This window comes from Gorilla gorilla, chromosome Y (genome assembly GCF_029281585.2).
Source record: "Gorilla gorilla gorilla isolate KB3781 chromosome Y, NHGRI_mGorGor1-v2.1_pri, whole genome shotgun sequence".
Classification (NCBI taxonomy): Eukaryota; Metazoa; Chordata; class Mammalia; order Primates; family Hominidae; genus Gorilla; species Gorilla gorilla.
In genome coordinates, this window is record NC_073248.2 from 52,227,196 (window position 1) to 52,243,283 (window position 16,088).

At 38.8% G+C, this 16,088-nt stretch overlaps 1 protein-coding gene across 1 annotated transcript in view; it reads right to left on the reverse strand.

Moving 5' to 3' along the window:
- LOC129530391 (putative tyrosine-protein phosphatase TPTE) overlaps nucleotides 1–4,919 on the reverse strand; it is a 39,999-nt gene extending 35,080 nt beyond the window's left edge. The window contains exons 1-4 of the mRNA XM_055377166.1: nucleotides 4,777–4,919; nucleotides 2,344–2,400; nucleotides 1,069–1,122; nucleotides 485–538 (exon numbers count right to left, since the gene is read on the reverse strand). Of these exons, the coding sequence (XP_055233141.1) occupies nucleotides 485–538; nucleotides 1,069–1,122; nucleotides 2,344–2,400; nucleotides 4,777–4,919 (308 nt within the window). The remainder of the gene's footprint in view (nucleotides 1–484; nucleotides 539–1,068; nucleotides 1,123–2,343; nucleotides 2,401–4,776) is intronic.
- Between the last annotated feature and the right edge of the window lie 11,169 nt (nucleotides 4,920–16,088).

Below are 16,088 nucleotides of genomic sequence, written 5' to 3' on the forward strand. Positions count from 1 at the left end.
GCTTCACTACTCCTTATTGGCTGCTATCTCCTCCATGTTGCAAATAGGATTCTCTCCTTTCTTGGAACACTGTGGTAGGGTCTCAAACTCAGGAAACCTGAATCCCTTAAAAAATTGCCTACCAGAAATTGAGGGTGACAAATACACTAACAGGAAGAAGCAGCTCTCCTACGAACTGACCTCCTTATACAACTCCATCAAAAAAAGGTGCAAAGTTATCTACAAATGCTACAATGAGAAGAATTGGAAACCCTGTTAAAAAACACTCTGTATGGCCATGCAGGCTCCTGAGAGTAAATTCCACAAATGTCCATCTGTCTCCGTGTTTTGTGTTTCCATTTTGTGCATGGGTTTGTTTGTGTAAATGTCTTGACAAAAGTGTGTATGGATGAAGATGGATGGATATATTTGTGTATGTGCTTGGTGTGTGTATAGCTCTATGCACTCTTATGCATACGTGTGTCTTCATGTATTTATAACTCACCTTTCACTGATAGGTGACACGAGGGCTGCTCCTTTAAATTCACTTGTGTGTGGGCTAGAGGATGATAAAAGAATACAGTCAGATAGGAGACGCAATTCTAAATTTACTTTTTTGGAAAATTAGCTTTTATTACTCTAGACAGAAACCAATGAATTCCTGTCAGAAATCTGAGTCCCATAAAAAAACTGCTTAGTAGGAACTAAGGGTGGCAAATACACTACAGGAAGAAGCAAATCTCCTATGACCTGCTCCTTTTTATAGAACTCCACCAAAGAAGGATGCAAAGTTACTAACAAATGCTACAATGAGACGAATTGGAAACTCTGTTAAAAAAAAAAAATCTCTATGGCCATGCAGGCTCCTGAGAGTAAATTCCACAAATGTCCACCAGTCTCCTTTCTCTTTGGTCTATGTTTCCATCATGTGCATGGATTAGTTTGTGTAAGTGTGTTGAAGAGACGTGTGGATGGATGGATGAATGGATGGATGGATGGATGGATGGGGTATACTTGCTCATGTGCCTGTGTGTGTATAGTTCTATGCACACTTATGCTGACGGGTGACTTTAACTATTTATTACTCACCTTTCTTTCGCAGGTGCCTCCTCGGTTGCTCCTTTAAATTCACTTGTCTGTGGACTAGTGGATGATAAGAGAAAACAGTCAGAGAGGAGACATAATTCTGAATTTATATTTTGGAAAAATTACCTTTCATTACTCTAGACAGAAACCAATTAATTTCTGACTATTCATGTGTATAGCACTACTGGAACCTGGAATGTCTTTTCCTCTTTATTAGAAATGAGGATTTATATGGCGACAACCAAAATCTTAGGCGGGGGAAAATAGTAATGCTTCCTGATTTAAGTAAACCTCTTTATTATGACCTCAGTCCCAATGTGTGACAGCTTTGTGGTGGCAGTTATTTCAAACTCAACTCCAATTTGTAGGTAGTCAGCCCTCTTATTCCATTCAATGTCCTGCTTAAAAGGCCCTCCATTAGCTCCTTGTGTTCACCCAGCATGGTGGTTTCTCATGTCCCACAAAAAGGGTCAGGTAACTAGAGGTCTGACACAGGGGCACAATCCAATAGGATGGTGATTTGAGGTTTGGAGCACCAGCCTCTGTGGTGGCAGGGTTCTGGAGGGTGGAGAACACCTCTAAGGCTCATACCTCTGTTGCTTTCTGCTGAAGGCTTCACAGTTCCCCAAGTACTCCTACCTCCTCACTCCAAACAGGATTCTCTCTTCCCTGGGCCTACTCTGGTATGTCTGGTACACAAAAAATCTGCTTTTCCAAAGCATTTGCCTGCTACTTACTAAGGGTGACAAGACAGTAACAGATGGAAGCCTCTCTCTATAGTCAGTTTCTTTTTTTCTAAACAATGTAAAAATGTGGAAGTTATCTATACATGATACAGTGAGATGATAACCTGTGTGAAAGAAACACTGTATTATCATGAACACATCTGAGAGTTAATCCCACTAATCTCGGTCTCTTTCTCTGTCACTGTTTTGTGTGTGTGTGTACATCTTTTTTTTTTTCTTTTTTCTTTTTTGCAACAGTTTCGCTCCTGCTGCCCAGGGTGGAATGCAGCGGCATGTTCTCAGCTCACTGCAAACTCCACTTCCCCAGGTTCAATCGATTCTCCTGCCTCAGCCTCCTGAGTAGCTGGGATTAGAGGCACCTGCCACCACACCTGGCTAGTTCTTGTAGTTTTAGTAGAGACAGGGTTTCACGATGTTTGCCAGCCTGGTCTCAAACACCCGACCTCAGGGTATCTGCCTGCTTCAGCCTCCCAAAGTGCTCAGATTACAGGTGTGAACCATTGCACCTGGTCATGTGTACATCTTTTATAACTCACCTGTCATTGGGGCCGAGCGAATGATGACTCCCACCAGGTCAGTCGGATCGGGACTAAAGGACAAATATGGTCAGAGTCAGACACAATGCGTAATTCTAATGTTTTGCAACAAATAGCTAGTTAGTCTATGTGTCATTCCCCAGTTACACTTTTATTATTCACATGTATGTATATCACTAAATTGACCTGGGATGGCATTTGTCTTTTTATTAGAAATGAGCTTTCATATGCCAACAGTGAGCATTTTAGGCTGTGACCATAGCGATGCATGCAGATTAAGTAAGGGTATCTACACCTCAAGGTGTAACAGCATTTTTGGAGAGCATTTAATTCTAGTTCAAATTTAGTTCCTGAGTCTCCCTTCTTATAATCCCATTTGAGTTCCTCATTCTCTATCACCTCCAATCACCTCCTCACTTTTCACCCATCCTAGTTTTCTTTGCTGCCCAAGAGTTGCGGCCAAGTAGCTGGAGGCCTCAAGCAAGGGCTCCATCCCATGTGAGAGTGGGTATGGGCAAAGGCAGTCAGCCTCACATAACGGTAGAGCTCTGGAGGGGGTGAAATAATTCCAGGGTTATTAGCTCTGTTCTTTGTTTTGGCTGGGATTTCTCTGATCTTTGTCCACTCCTATCTCCTTCTCCCTGCAAGCAGGATTCGCTTCTCCCTTGGTTCATGCTACTAGGAAAGTCTCATTCTCACAGAAAGGTAATGTGACAAACACTAACATAAAAAGTCTCCCTCTATGAGTTCCTCCCCATTTTCCTACCTCCATCCAAAAAACAAAACAATATTGCATACAAAGCTCATTCTGAGAGGACTCTAGAAATAGTTTCAAGGGAACTCCTTGTTACCATGGATGCTTGTCACACTCAATAGCCCTGCTCAGTCTCTCTTGTGTGTATGAATGCATGTATGTATGTGTTTGTATATGCATAGATACATGTATAACTGTATTCCTTGATATCACATGGTGCATTGGCCAGCCTACTAGAAGGTACTCTCAATTCACACACAGGGCCATGCCAAAGAAGTTAACATGTACATACTAAGACAACATGTAACTTCCTAGACTTAAGGTTTTCAGTTCAAAATAATTCCAACTGCTTTTGTTTTGGTTTTTTGTTTTTGTTTGTTGTTGTTGTTTTTGGTTTTTTTGAGACAGAGTCTCACTCAGTCACCCAAGCTGGAGTGCAGTGGCATGATCTCGGCTCACTGCAACATCTGCCTCCTGGGTTCAAGCAATTCTCCTGCCTCAGCCTCCCGAGTAGCAGGGACTACAGGTGCCCACCACCACACCCGGCTAATTTTGTATTTTTAGTAGAGATGGGGTTTCACCATGTTGGCCAGGCTGGCCTTGAACTACTGACCTCGTTATCCACCCGCCCTGGCCTCCCAAAGTGCTAGGACTACAGGCCTGAGCCACCACACCCGACCTTCCAACTACTTTTCAACCTGTAAATTGCCTTACCCTTACAGAAGTCATGTGTGTATTTGGTTCTTTGGAATCTACCATGCCATTTACCCTACACATCATACTTTATATGATTGCAGCACATCTATCTAAGACTCACTGACTCAAGAGTTCACCAAAACTCTGTACCACTGGAGCTGGCCAATGCACGACAGACAGCCTTTTGTGGGTGAATTTCTTTTAAATTCAACTCCACTGTGTAGGCATTCCTCCTCCTAATCCCATCTATGGCCCACTTCCTGGATCTCTCCATCACGTCTTTCCTTTCACCCATCATGCTAGTCTTTCCTGTCCATGGGACACAGGCAAGTAGCTGTGGGCCTAAGGAAGGGCTGCATCCAATGAGGTGGTGTGCTTGTGTTTATGTTTTAGCACCAACCTCATATGTTGACAGAGCTCTGGAGTGTGAGGGACAAGTCCATGTTCCATTAGCTCTGTTCTTTTCTGCCCAGGGCTTCACTGCTCCTTGTCAGCTGCTATCTCCTCCATGTTGCAAACAGGATTTTCTCCTCCTTTCTGTCAATCTGGTGGGCTCTCAAACTCAGGAAATCTGAGTCCTTTAAGAAGCTGCTTACTAGGAACTAACAGTGACAAATACACTAACATAGGAAGCAGCAGCTCTCCTATGACCTGCTCCTTTTTATATCACTCCGTTAGAAAAGGAAGCAATGTTACCTACAAAGGCTACGAGGAGAAGAATTGGAAATCCTGTTAAAAACCACTCTCTATGGCCACGCAGGCTTCCCAGAATAAACTCCACAAATGTCCGGCCGTCTGTCTCCTTGTTGTATGTTTCCACTGTATGCATGGATTTGTTAGTGGATGTGTTTGAGAGAAGTGTGTACGGATGGATGCATGGATGGATGGATGGATATATTTGTTTATGTGCCTGTGTGTGTGAATACTTCTATGCTCAGTTATAATTTGATAAATAAAGACACACATATGCATAACTCACCTTTCATTCATACGTGCCTCTGGGTTCACTCCTGATAATTCATTTGTGGGTGGACTAGAGGATGACAAAAGAATACAGTCAGACAGGAGACACAATTCAAAATTTACTTTTCTGGTAAAACTAGCTTTCATTACTCTGCACATAAACCAGTTAAGTTCTGACTATTCATGTGTATAGCACTATTTGGTTCTAAAATGTCATTTTTTTTTTATTAAAAAGGAGGATTTATATGATGGCAACCAACATCTTAGGCTGGGGAAAATAGTAATGCTTTCAGATTTAAATAAACCTCTTTATTATGACCTCAGTCCCAATGCGTGACAGCCTTTGTGGTGGCAGTTATTTCAAACTAAACTTTTGCGTGGAGATAGTCAGCCCTCTTATTCCACTAAATGTGCTGCCTCGAAAGCCCTCCATTACTTCTTCACTTGATTGTCTCTCTTGGTCCACAAGTACGATAAAGTAACTGCAGGTCTGAGTCAAGGACACAATCCAATATGATGGTATTTGGGGTTTTGAGTACCACCCTGTATTGTGGCAGAGTTCTGCAGGGTCGAAAACATTTCTAGGGTTGTTAGCTTTTTTCTCTTCTCCTGAGGTCTTCACTACTCTCCGTCCCTGCTGTGCTTTCCTGTTTCCAAAGAGGATTCTCTGCTGTCCTCAGCCATTATAGTAAGGTCTCACATACAGGCAGTCTGAAAATTATTTTTTATTTTTACTCAAGAGTATCAAACAGACTAGTAAGAAAAATCATTCTTCTTTTTATGTGGCCATCTTTTATCTAAATTCATTCAAGACATAAAGTCACCTTCATATCCTATAGTGAGATCACGCAGACACATGTGTCAAAAGTTTTTGTTTTTCCATTAATGCCCTTGAATGGGAACTTCCCTAATCTCAACCTTTATATTTCTCTGCAGTACCTGTGGGTGCATGCCTTGATTTAATATGAATGCATATAGGTATATATAAATGGTATATAATCGTTTTCTCCCTTGTTCATACATCCTTATATCTATATTGATTTATTTCTTTTTCTCTTTTTTTTCTTTTTTTGAGGGGGAGTCTCCCTCTGTTGCCCAGGCTGGAGTGCAGTGGCACGATCTCGGCTCACTGCAAACTCCGCCTCCCGGGTTCATGCCATTCTCCTGCCTCAGCCTCCTGAGTAGCTGGGACTACAGGCACCCGCCACCACACCCAGCTAATTTTTTGTATTTTTAGTAGAGATTGGGTTTCACTGTGTTAGCCAGGATGGTCTCGATCTCCTGACCTCATGATCCACCCACCTCGGCCTCCCAAAGTGCTGGGATTACAGGCGTGAGCCACCGCACCCAGCCTTTATATTATTTCTGTCTCACAGTTCACTGACAGCTCCACTCCAGGGTACTGATTTGAATTTAGACTTGGCAGTGCTACAGAATTTAAATATATATATGTATCGTCCAACACCAATATGACATCCTGGACTTCACTTTCTGGTTTGAATTACTCACAAGTGATGTTTAGTTCTTTACAATTGAATACAGCACAAACTAAGAATTTGGTGGTTTACTTTATTTCAAATTCAGCTGCAGTTTCTGTATACAAATCCCCTTGACCCCATCTCATTTCCTGACACTAAAATCCCTTCATGAGTGCCTTGTTTTTGCCATTATAGGTGTCTTCTCTGCTCTCACACAGGGTCAAGAAACTGCCCCATACAATGTGATGATGGGTGTGGGCTTGCAGTGTTAGCCTCACATGGTGGTAGAGCTCTGGGTGTGAGGAACCCTGCCAGGGCCATTAGCTCTGTTTCTTTTCCCTAAGGGCTCCACTGCTCCCTGTCCACTGTTACTCGCTTGTTGCTCTGCATAGGATTTTCTTCCCTTGGTCCACTCTAGTATGTCTCATACACAGAAAATCTGACTTTCCTAAGTATGTGCCTGCTACTAAGGGTGACAAGACAATAACAAGAAGTTTCCCTTTTTTGCCCTGTTCCTTTTTTATCCAATTTAATCAAAAAGTTGGATAAGGGGCCTGCAGGGCCTATAGTGAGGAGGTTTATAAACAGTGTAAAAGACATTCTGTATGGCCATAGATGATCCTGAGTGTAAGCACATAATCTTCATCTTTCTCTCTGTCGATTCTCTCTCTCTTTTCTCTTTCTCTCCCTTTCTCTCTCTCCCTGTGTGTCTAGATAGACAGAAGTACGTATATCTACATATATATTTCTTTAAATATTTGTGTATATATATTTTATAATTCACATTTCATTGGTGGTTCTATCATAGGTCATTGATGTCAATTCTGTATGCAGGCTAAAGGAATATAAATGTAGATAGTTGGACACACATGTAATTCTAAACTTACTTTTTGAATCAAACAGCTACAGTTACTCTACGATGTACTATCTGGTTGACATTTAAATATTCATGTGTATATCACTAATTCAAACTAGGTGTATCCTTTTTTTTAGGTGGAGTCTCACTCTCACTGAGGCTGGAGTGCAGTGGTGCCATCTTGGCTCACTGCAACCTCCGCCTCCCAGGTTCAAGCAATTCTCCTTCCTCAGCCTCCTGAGTAGATGGGATTACAGGCATGCACCACAACACCTGGCTAATTTTTGTATTTTTAGTAGAGACAGGGTTTTGCCATGTTGGTCAGGCTTGTCTCAAATTCCTGGCCTCCAGTGATCTAGCTGTCTTGGCCTCCCAAAGTGCTGGGATTACAGATATGAGCCACCATGCCTGGCCAGTGGCATTTATTTCTAATGTAACTGCAGTCTGTAAGGAAACATGCCTCTTACCCCATCTAAATTCTTGATTCCTAAGTCCTTCTGTCACTTCTTTACTTTCACCCATCATGGCTGTCTTTCCTGCCCAGAAGATATGACCATGTAGCTGTAGGCCTGAGTCAGGAACTCCCTACAAAATGATTGTGGGTTTGGGTTTGGAGCACCAGCCTCACATGGTGGTAGAACTCTAGAAGGTGAGGAACCCATTACGGTTTCATGAACTCTGTTCTTTTTGCTGAGTGCTTCACTCCTCCCTGTCACCTGTTACCTCCCCATTGCTCCATATAGGATTCTCTCTCCCTTTGGCCCACTCTAGTAGTAGGAGAGTCTCATAAATGGAAAACCTCAGAGGTTCCTAAGGGATTGGATACTACTAACTGAGAGTGACAAATATACTAAGAGGAAGAAGCATCCCTTTCATGACTTCATCCTCTTTTATCCAATTTGGTCTGAAAAAAAAAATAGAAGGTTATCTATAGATCCTACAGTGAGAAGATTTAGACATAGTGTCAAAGATACTCTGTATTTCCAAGGATATGCCTGACAGTGAATTTTACAAATATCAACTTCTCTTTCTCTTTCATTGTTTTATGTTTCTGTGTGTGTATGTGTATGCATGCGTGTATGTTATGTGTATATATGTATATATACACTTACTTGTATATAAATCTTTGTTTCTCATTCACATTTCATGGGTGGCTCTATCATAGGTTACTACCATCAACTCAATTGGCTGTGGGCTGGGGAATTATAAAAGCATATTACTCAGATACAAACACAATTTGGACTTACACTTTTGGTCAAATAGCTGCAGTTACTCTAGACAAGAGTCTACCTGCCAAGGAATGCCAAAGATTGCCAGCAACCAGAAAAAGCTAGCAAAGAGGTATCAAACAGATTCTTCCTTATAGCCTTCATAAAAAGCCAACCCTAATGACAACCTCAATTTCAGATTTCTAGTCCCTAGGACTATGAGATCATTAATTTTTGTTTAAGCCACTTGGTTTGTGATACTTTGTTAAAGCAGCCCTAGAAACTAATATAGCCTAACCTGGTAGAATCTCATACACAGGCAATCCAACAGTTTTCTAAAAGTTTTAGCTACTAGTCAATTCAGCTAGGAAGAAGAAGTAGACTTCTTGTGATCTACTTATCTTGTATCCAACTAGACCCAAAAAAGAAAAGGATGTTACATACAGAAGCTGAAACTACCAGTACTTTAGAAACAGTGTCCAAGAAACTCTATAGTTAACATTTGTGTGTATCTTTATGAACATACACATACATAACACCTTTCACTGATGGCTCCATTATAGGCTAGTGATATCGTTTCACTTTCACTGAGGACTCCATCATGGGTTAGTGATATCACTTCATTTGGGTCAGAGCTAAAGAATTAAACTAAATTGTACATAATCAAATACCATGTGAATTTGTAGGCTTAATTTTTATTCAAATTAGCTACAATAACCCTACAACTAATAAACTAGCTGTTCTGAAAAAACAAAACAAAACAAAACACATGCAATTTAGCCATTTGGAAACAATAGTGACCATCCCTGCCTGTCTCCATAGACAACAACAGCAACTACCCAGGAGTAGTTACAGTAAAATTAGGAGAACATTAGGCTGGCTGATGAAAACAGGGAAGGGCTGAAGAGCCATCCTTGGGCCTTCACTCCTCCACCTGCCTCCATCTCCAAAGCCCAGGTTACAAACCAGAGAGATTGTCTCCTCCAATGCTGCTTTGTTCAGGAGCTTGAAGGTGATATAGTTGTTTAATTAAACAAAATTTTCCCTGTGGTTGCCTCTGTACTTGAGTCCTTATGCAACAAACTGCAAGCTAACCTAGTGTGTAAACTAACAGCATAATTATGAATAGAATATACACTTGTAACAGATAGCTGTGTCTCAGTCAATTGCAGCAGCTGAGCTTCAGTCAATTGCGGGTGGCTGACTGATTCAAATAAGACAAAACATCCAGCTGTAACCAGTTGTAAACAACAAAGCTGTTTCTGGACCTCACTTCCATTTTCTGTCCATAATGCTGTCTGGCCACGTTGCCAGTTCTCAGAACTTGTTCTCGTTCTAAAAGCTTCCCAACTCACGAATCATTCTTGCACTATTAAACTCTTAAATTTACCTTGTCTAAAGTTTTTCCTTTTCACAACCCAGAGGAGTTGCCTGGTCAGTGTTTCATGGTTCCTGAGACTCTCTACCCTGGGGCACATCACTTCTCTTCATTTTAAACTTACTGACAATGACACAGCTTACGTCCTAGATTTCAGTGAGACTGACTATATAATTCCTGCCCAAACCACGACACTTTTGAAAGGAAAAAGTGGGTGCTATTAATAATTATGTTGCAAGAACAGCAGCAGACTGAGATTGTCCTTCAGTCCTTCCCCAATACAAATGACCAGAGTAGCCAACAGCCACAAAAAATCTGAGTTCACAAACCAACATGATTAGATATCTGAGGAATACAACTACTGAAAAAGAAATTCAACAAGCTGAACAACAGCATACCGACTGTAGCAAAACTACTGGAACACACTGACCAAGATTTTAAAGTAAGCATGACAAATATTCTTAAGGATAATAGGACACAAAGGAAGATGTTGAAACATGAAATGAGAATGGGATTCGTAAGAAAAAATAAAAGAGAAAGCCTTAACTGTAAAAGTATGACTGTCAAAAAAATATAACTTGTTGAGGGATAAATAGTAGTTTGGATACATGTGAAAAGCTAATTAATTTAGAGTTAGAAAATTAGATTGAGAAACTTACCCAGAAAATAGTAGAAAAGAATAAAGAGAACATACTAAAGAAGAATATTATGGGGGATAAAAACAGCTATCTAACATCTAGAATATGAAAATCTAAGAAGAAATGAAAACTAAAAATGCAAAATAAAATGTGAAAATTTATGATGATAAATTTCCCAAAATTCAAGAAAGAAGAAATATATCAGCTTTAAGTATCTAATGGAGACAAAGAGAAAATTCTAACACCTTCTAGAAACAGCAAAAGACCTATGAGGGCACAAGGACAGACCAACATCATAGCTCTCTGTACCATAAAGAAAGCTTCCACAGGATAAAGTCCACAGGATCAATATCATATTGCTGTTCTCTGAATATATTGTAATATGATTAGCTTTTTAAAAAAAACCCACATTTGAAACTAAATTACACATTACTGAATGCCTCTTATGTTAAAAGGGAAATCATGAAATATTTTAAATACTAAGAACTGATTGATAATAACATGACAAAGTTTGTAGGATACAATGAAGCAATATTTAGAAGAAAATTTACCAATATATAAGCATTAATAAGAAGTCAAGATGGTTAAAAGCAAAGAGTACACATTTAAGTAGAGACGTTGGAAAAGGAGCACAAGGCAAAGTCTATGGAGTAATAAGGAAGCAAAACATAAGGAGGTAAGCATAAGTCACTGAACTGGAGAAGAAAAAACCGTGGAGAAGATTAACAAAACAAAAGTGTGTCTCTTTGAAAAGATTACTACAATAGACCTGTGGCAATAATAATCAAGAACAAACAGAGTGAATATCCAAATAAAATGTACAAGAAGGGAGCATAACTAGAACACAACTAAAATTTTTTAAAATAAGATTATTCAATTATATGCTAATAAATGTGAAAACTTAGATGGAATGGAAAAATTCCTAGACGAATATAAAACACTAACATTAGTGCAAGAAAATATATTTATATAGAAATAGAATACTCAAGTAACAAAGAAATCAACCTAGTATTTAAAGCCCTTCCCTCTCCCAAACACCACAGGGCCCACATAGGTATTTTTCAAAATTTTTTAGAATATTGACATACTTACTACAAAATCTATGTCAACATATAAAGGCTCCATTAATAACTTCACTAATCATGCTAATAAAAAAAGGTGTAGGGATGCCATAAGTATCAATGGAGCAAAATATTGAGCTCAGAGATAAACCTATGTAGATGTATGTCACTGACAATGATTACATAAACAAGGAAAAAGGATGAATTGTTTCATAGATGGTATTTGGAAAATCAGCCTACCATTGGGAGAAAAATGAAACCAAATCCCTACCTAACACCATATTGAAGGGTAGACTCTAAGTAGATTAAAGCATTAAATGTGTAAATTAAAACTATGAGGATTAGAAATTACCTTTGTAGACTGAAAGTGGGAAAATTTCAAACTTCACAAGTAAAATAATAAGGCAAAAAGTTCTGTCATGAAGAGAATGAAGAACAACAATGCCAAAGCTAACAGGCAGATGACGGATTAGGGAACATAACTTCAATGTCTCAAACTGACATGAAGGGTGATTTGAATACATAAAGCGATAGTCCAAACTTTTGAATGGGATTCCATGCATCTGAGTCTGTTTAGTAAGGGATACCTGAGGCTGGGTAATTTATAAAGAAAAGAGGTTTATTTGGCTCACAGTTGTGTGCTGCACAAGAAGCCTGATGCCAACATCTGCTTCTGAGGCTGCTCCCATTTATGGTGGAAGATGAAGGGGAACTGACACGTGCAGAGATCAAATGGCAAGATGGGAATCAAGGTGCGGGAAGCCGCTGGTCTCTTTTTAAACCACCAGCTCTTGCAAGAACTAATAGAGTGAGTACTCACTCACCCTCACTCCAAGGGAGGGAATTAATCTATTCATCTTCCAAACACCTTCCATTAGGCCCCACCTCCGACATTGGGGATCAAATTTCAACATGCAGTTTGGGGGTACAAACCTCCAAACAATAGCATCATGTTTTTAATGTTACTAAAAAGAGTGAATCATTGCTATATTGTTTACAAACGTAACATAATCACTTTGAAAATTAAACATAATTTTAAAAGAAATTTGATTAACTTATTCTAAACTATAAAATATTCAAAAACAGCACACGTAAATTAACAAGACAAAGATAGGAACACTAGTGGAAAAACGGGCTAAGTTCATGAATGGACCATTACAGAAGAAATCCCAAATGCTATAAGAACATAAAATGATGCTCAAATTCATAAGTTATCACATAAATTCAAAGTAAAACATAATGTAATATGTTATGACCTATTAGATTGATTATATAAATTAGAAAGTTTGATAATGTCAAGTGTTGTTGTGAATGTGTATGTGTAGGAACCATCATGCACTGTTCATGAGATGCAGACTGGTATAACCATTGTGAGGGCAATAGGCAGTATTCAGTAAAATTCAAAATATGCAATCCCATGGCCCATCAAGTCCTGTTTCATATTCCTACAGAAATACTCAAACAGGTCTATAGGGGTCTGGCATAAGGATAATCATTTAGCGGCACTCTTTGTGAAGGCAAATGGTAGGAAGCAATATATGTGTTCCTCACTAGGGGATGCATGCATGCTGTGCAATTTTTCATACCAGTTAAAAGCAACAACAAAAGGTATGCACAAGAAGAATAATCTTATGTTACTAAGCAAAAAACTAACAAAATGAGATACAACTTAATACCATTTAAGTAAATTTAAAAACATATAGGCAAAACAATAATACGTAGTTTACAGAACACATATAAATGTATATACTGTGTATTAAACATATTAAAATTGTTGCATATGTGCATGTATCTGTATATGTCAATATGTATAACTGTACTCTCATCTACATATTAAAAAGGCCTACAAGTAGCAATGAGCCAATGGCAATCAGCATACCAAATGCAAAATATTGATTGGTTTCTAAAGGGCATGAGGTTCTTTGGGTAAATGGCTGATTCCAGGGCTGGGGAAATGCTCAAAAAGTGATGGGAACATGTCAAGTCAAAAGGACACAGGGACTAGCTTTTAGGGAGTCCCACTGGCCAAATATGGGACCATTTAAAGATCAAAATAAATAATGACAGAAAGGATTGTAATTCATTGAAATAATGTAAGAATTTATAAGTTCATAGTAATAGTGAACAAATAGGGGTAGGAATAGCTCTCCTTATAACAGAATGATACTTATTAAACACAGAAAAACTACTTTTTTAAAAAAAATCACCATTTTGTAATGATCACAGTTACAACTGATTCACATAAAAATCAATGAATGCTAAAACTAGGGCATGAAAGTTTTATGTGGAACAGGATACTGAACATTGAAGATAGTTTTAACATAGACTGAAAGTATCTCCCCCCAAGGTGGATATTAATTATAAACTGAATAATATTTACTTGTCAGCGAATAAATCTGGCAATACCTCTCAACCACAATAGAGATATGAACCATAAAACAGTGTAATATTCAATAGAGGAGTTACTTAATCTGAAAGTGGTATTCAAATCCCTCATCTATCCTTTAAAAGGCCATGAAATTATTTCCTGTCATCTCATATAAAAGATGTTGTAATATTCTAAGAGCTTGCATTTAGGTTGTCTCTGAAAAGAGTCTGATGAATAACTTGACAATAAGAAAGTGAATGCTGAGATTTTAAAGTGAACAGACATTTTAATCTCACAGTCTACTTTGTGTTAACTCACCCCTCTCACATTTCAAAAATATCTAAAAGTAGCTGTTAGACATTCTATTAAGTCCTCCTGGTGAAAATGGAAATGTTTGGATATTTGATCTTTGCATCATCTTCCTATATCCCACTTTTAAACATTTTTGGCATTGAAACTTATTCTTCAAATGAACTTTTAGATATCACACATGCTTAGCAAACTTCAAATCTGCAAGTGGTGAATAGATAATCTGCACAGGAAACACTTTTTTTTTTTTGAGACAGAGTTTTGCTCTGTCATCGAGGCTGCAGTTCAGCGGTGCTGTCTCAGCTCACTGCAACCTCTGCTTCCCGGATTCAAGTGATCCTTCTGCCTCAGCCTCCCGAGTAGCTGGGACTACAGGCATGCACCACCATGCCCAGCTAATTTTTGTATTTTTAGTAGAGACGCGGTTCTACCATATTGGCCAGGCTGGTCTTGAACTCCTGACCTCGTGGTCCACCTGCCTCGGCCTCCCAAAGTGCTGGGATTACAGGCTTGAGCCACCATGCCCAGCCAGAAAACACTTTTGACAAACACACCAGCATTTCCTTTTGTAGAATCCTTGGGCCTTATTAAGGGTATTGTTAAGCTGCCATCTCATAAAGTGTACAGAATAAAACACTAATTTGGGGAGACGTTAAAAGGGAATAGTAACAACAGCAGCAGCGCTTGTTTTATTTAAATGTGGAAAATTAATTCAAAATATAAAAAAATATTTTGGTGACTATATTGGTAATCTTATGATAAGAAATAACTTTCTGAGTATAACAAACAGCATCGGTTATAAAAGTACCAATTATATTTGAACACATGAAGCTTATTATAAAGCTCTATGTAAGGTTGCTGCATTTTACTTCAAACATCAAATGCAAAAATATATTAGAGATTTGCCACATGGAGCGGTGATATGACCAATTTATTTGAACAACAAAATTCCTTGAATCTAAAAGATATGATAAATATGACTTAGCTTACTTAAGACCCAACTTTTTAGAAAGAATTTTAGAATCAGTGTCCAGAAAACTATTTTCCCATGAATAATTCTGAGACTGAATTTCACAAACCTGAATTCCTCCCATCTCCAATATATATTATGACATCACCTTTCATTGTTGACTCCAGCACAGATTTCTGATGTCAATTCATTGGAGTCAGTGCAAAGGATTGAAAGGTAAATAGTAAGAAACAACATAAATGCATACACGACTTTTTTTTTTTTGGTTCAAATTGGCTATGATTGCGCTACAAATTACAATGTGTTGTCCCTAAAAATTCTCATGTAAATCTGTTATTGGGCACCTGGTACTTGATTTTTCTCTAGAAACAAGTCTCTATGTGTTGGTAATAAAAATTGTTTAGGACTCTCAAAAAAGTTTAATGAATCAAGATTTAAATACAATTCTTTATTACTGAACCTGATCATCATGTGTGGCAGCAAATTTAACTTAAATTTCCTTCAAATTCATGTCCCATTTGTAGTCACACATTATTCTTGCCCATTTTGATTTCCTAATTATCAAGTCCCTCCACCACCTTCATGCTCTTCATGAGTCACAGATATCTTTGCTTCTCCTCAAATAGGATCAAGTGACTAAACCTGAGGCAGGGGCTCCATCCAATGTGATGATGGCTTTGAGTTTGGGGCACCAGCTCTGAAGGGTGAGGGACAGATACAGGGTCTCTTAGCTCCTTTCTTTATGCTGAGGGCTCCTCTGCTGCCTGTCCAATGCTACCACCTTCTTTCTCCAAGTAGGATTCTCTACTCTCTTGCATCACTCTTGAGAGAGTCTCATACACAGGCATTCTGATAGTTTCCTAAGGTTTTGTTTGCTAATTACTTGGAGTCACAAACAATCTTTGAGTACCAAGCATCCCTCTTCTGACCTGATCTTATTTTTTCCACTCTGGTTCAAAAACAATGTTACCAAAGATGCTTAAAGTCTCTGATAGAAAGCTGTTGTTGCCATTGATGCTCCCAGTGTTTTTCACCACTTAGATCAGTCAACTCACCCATTGC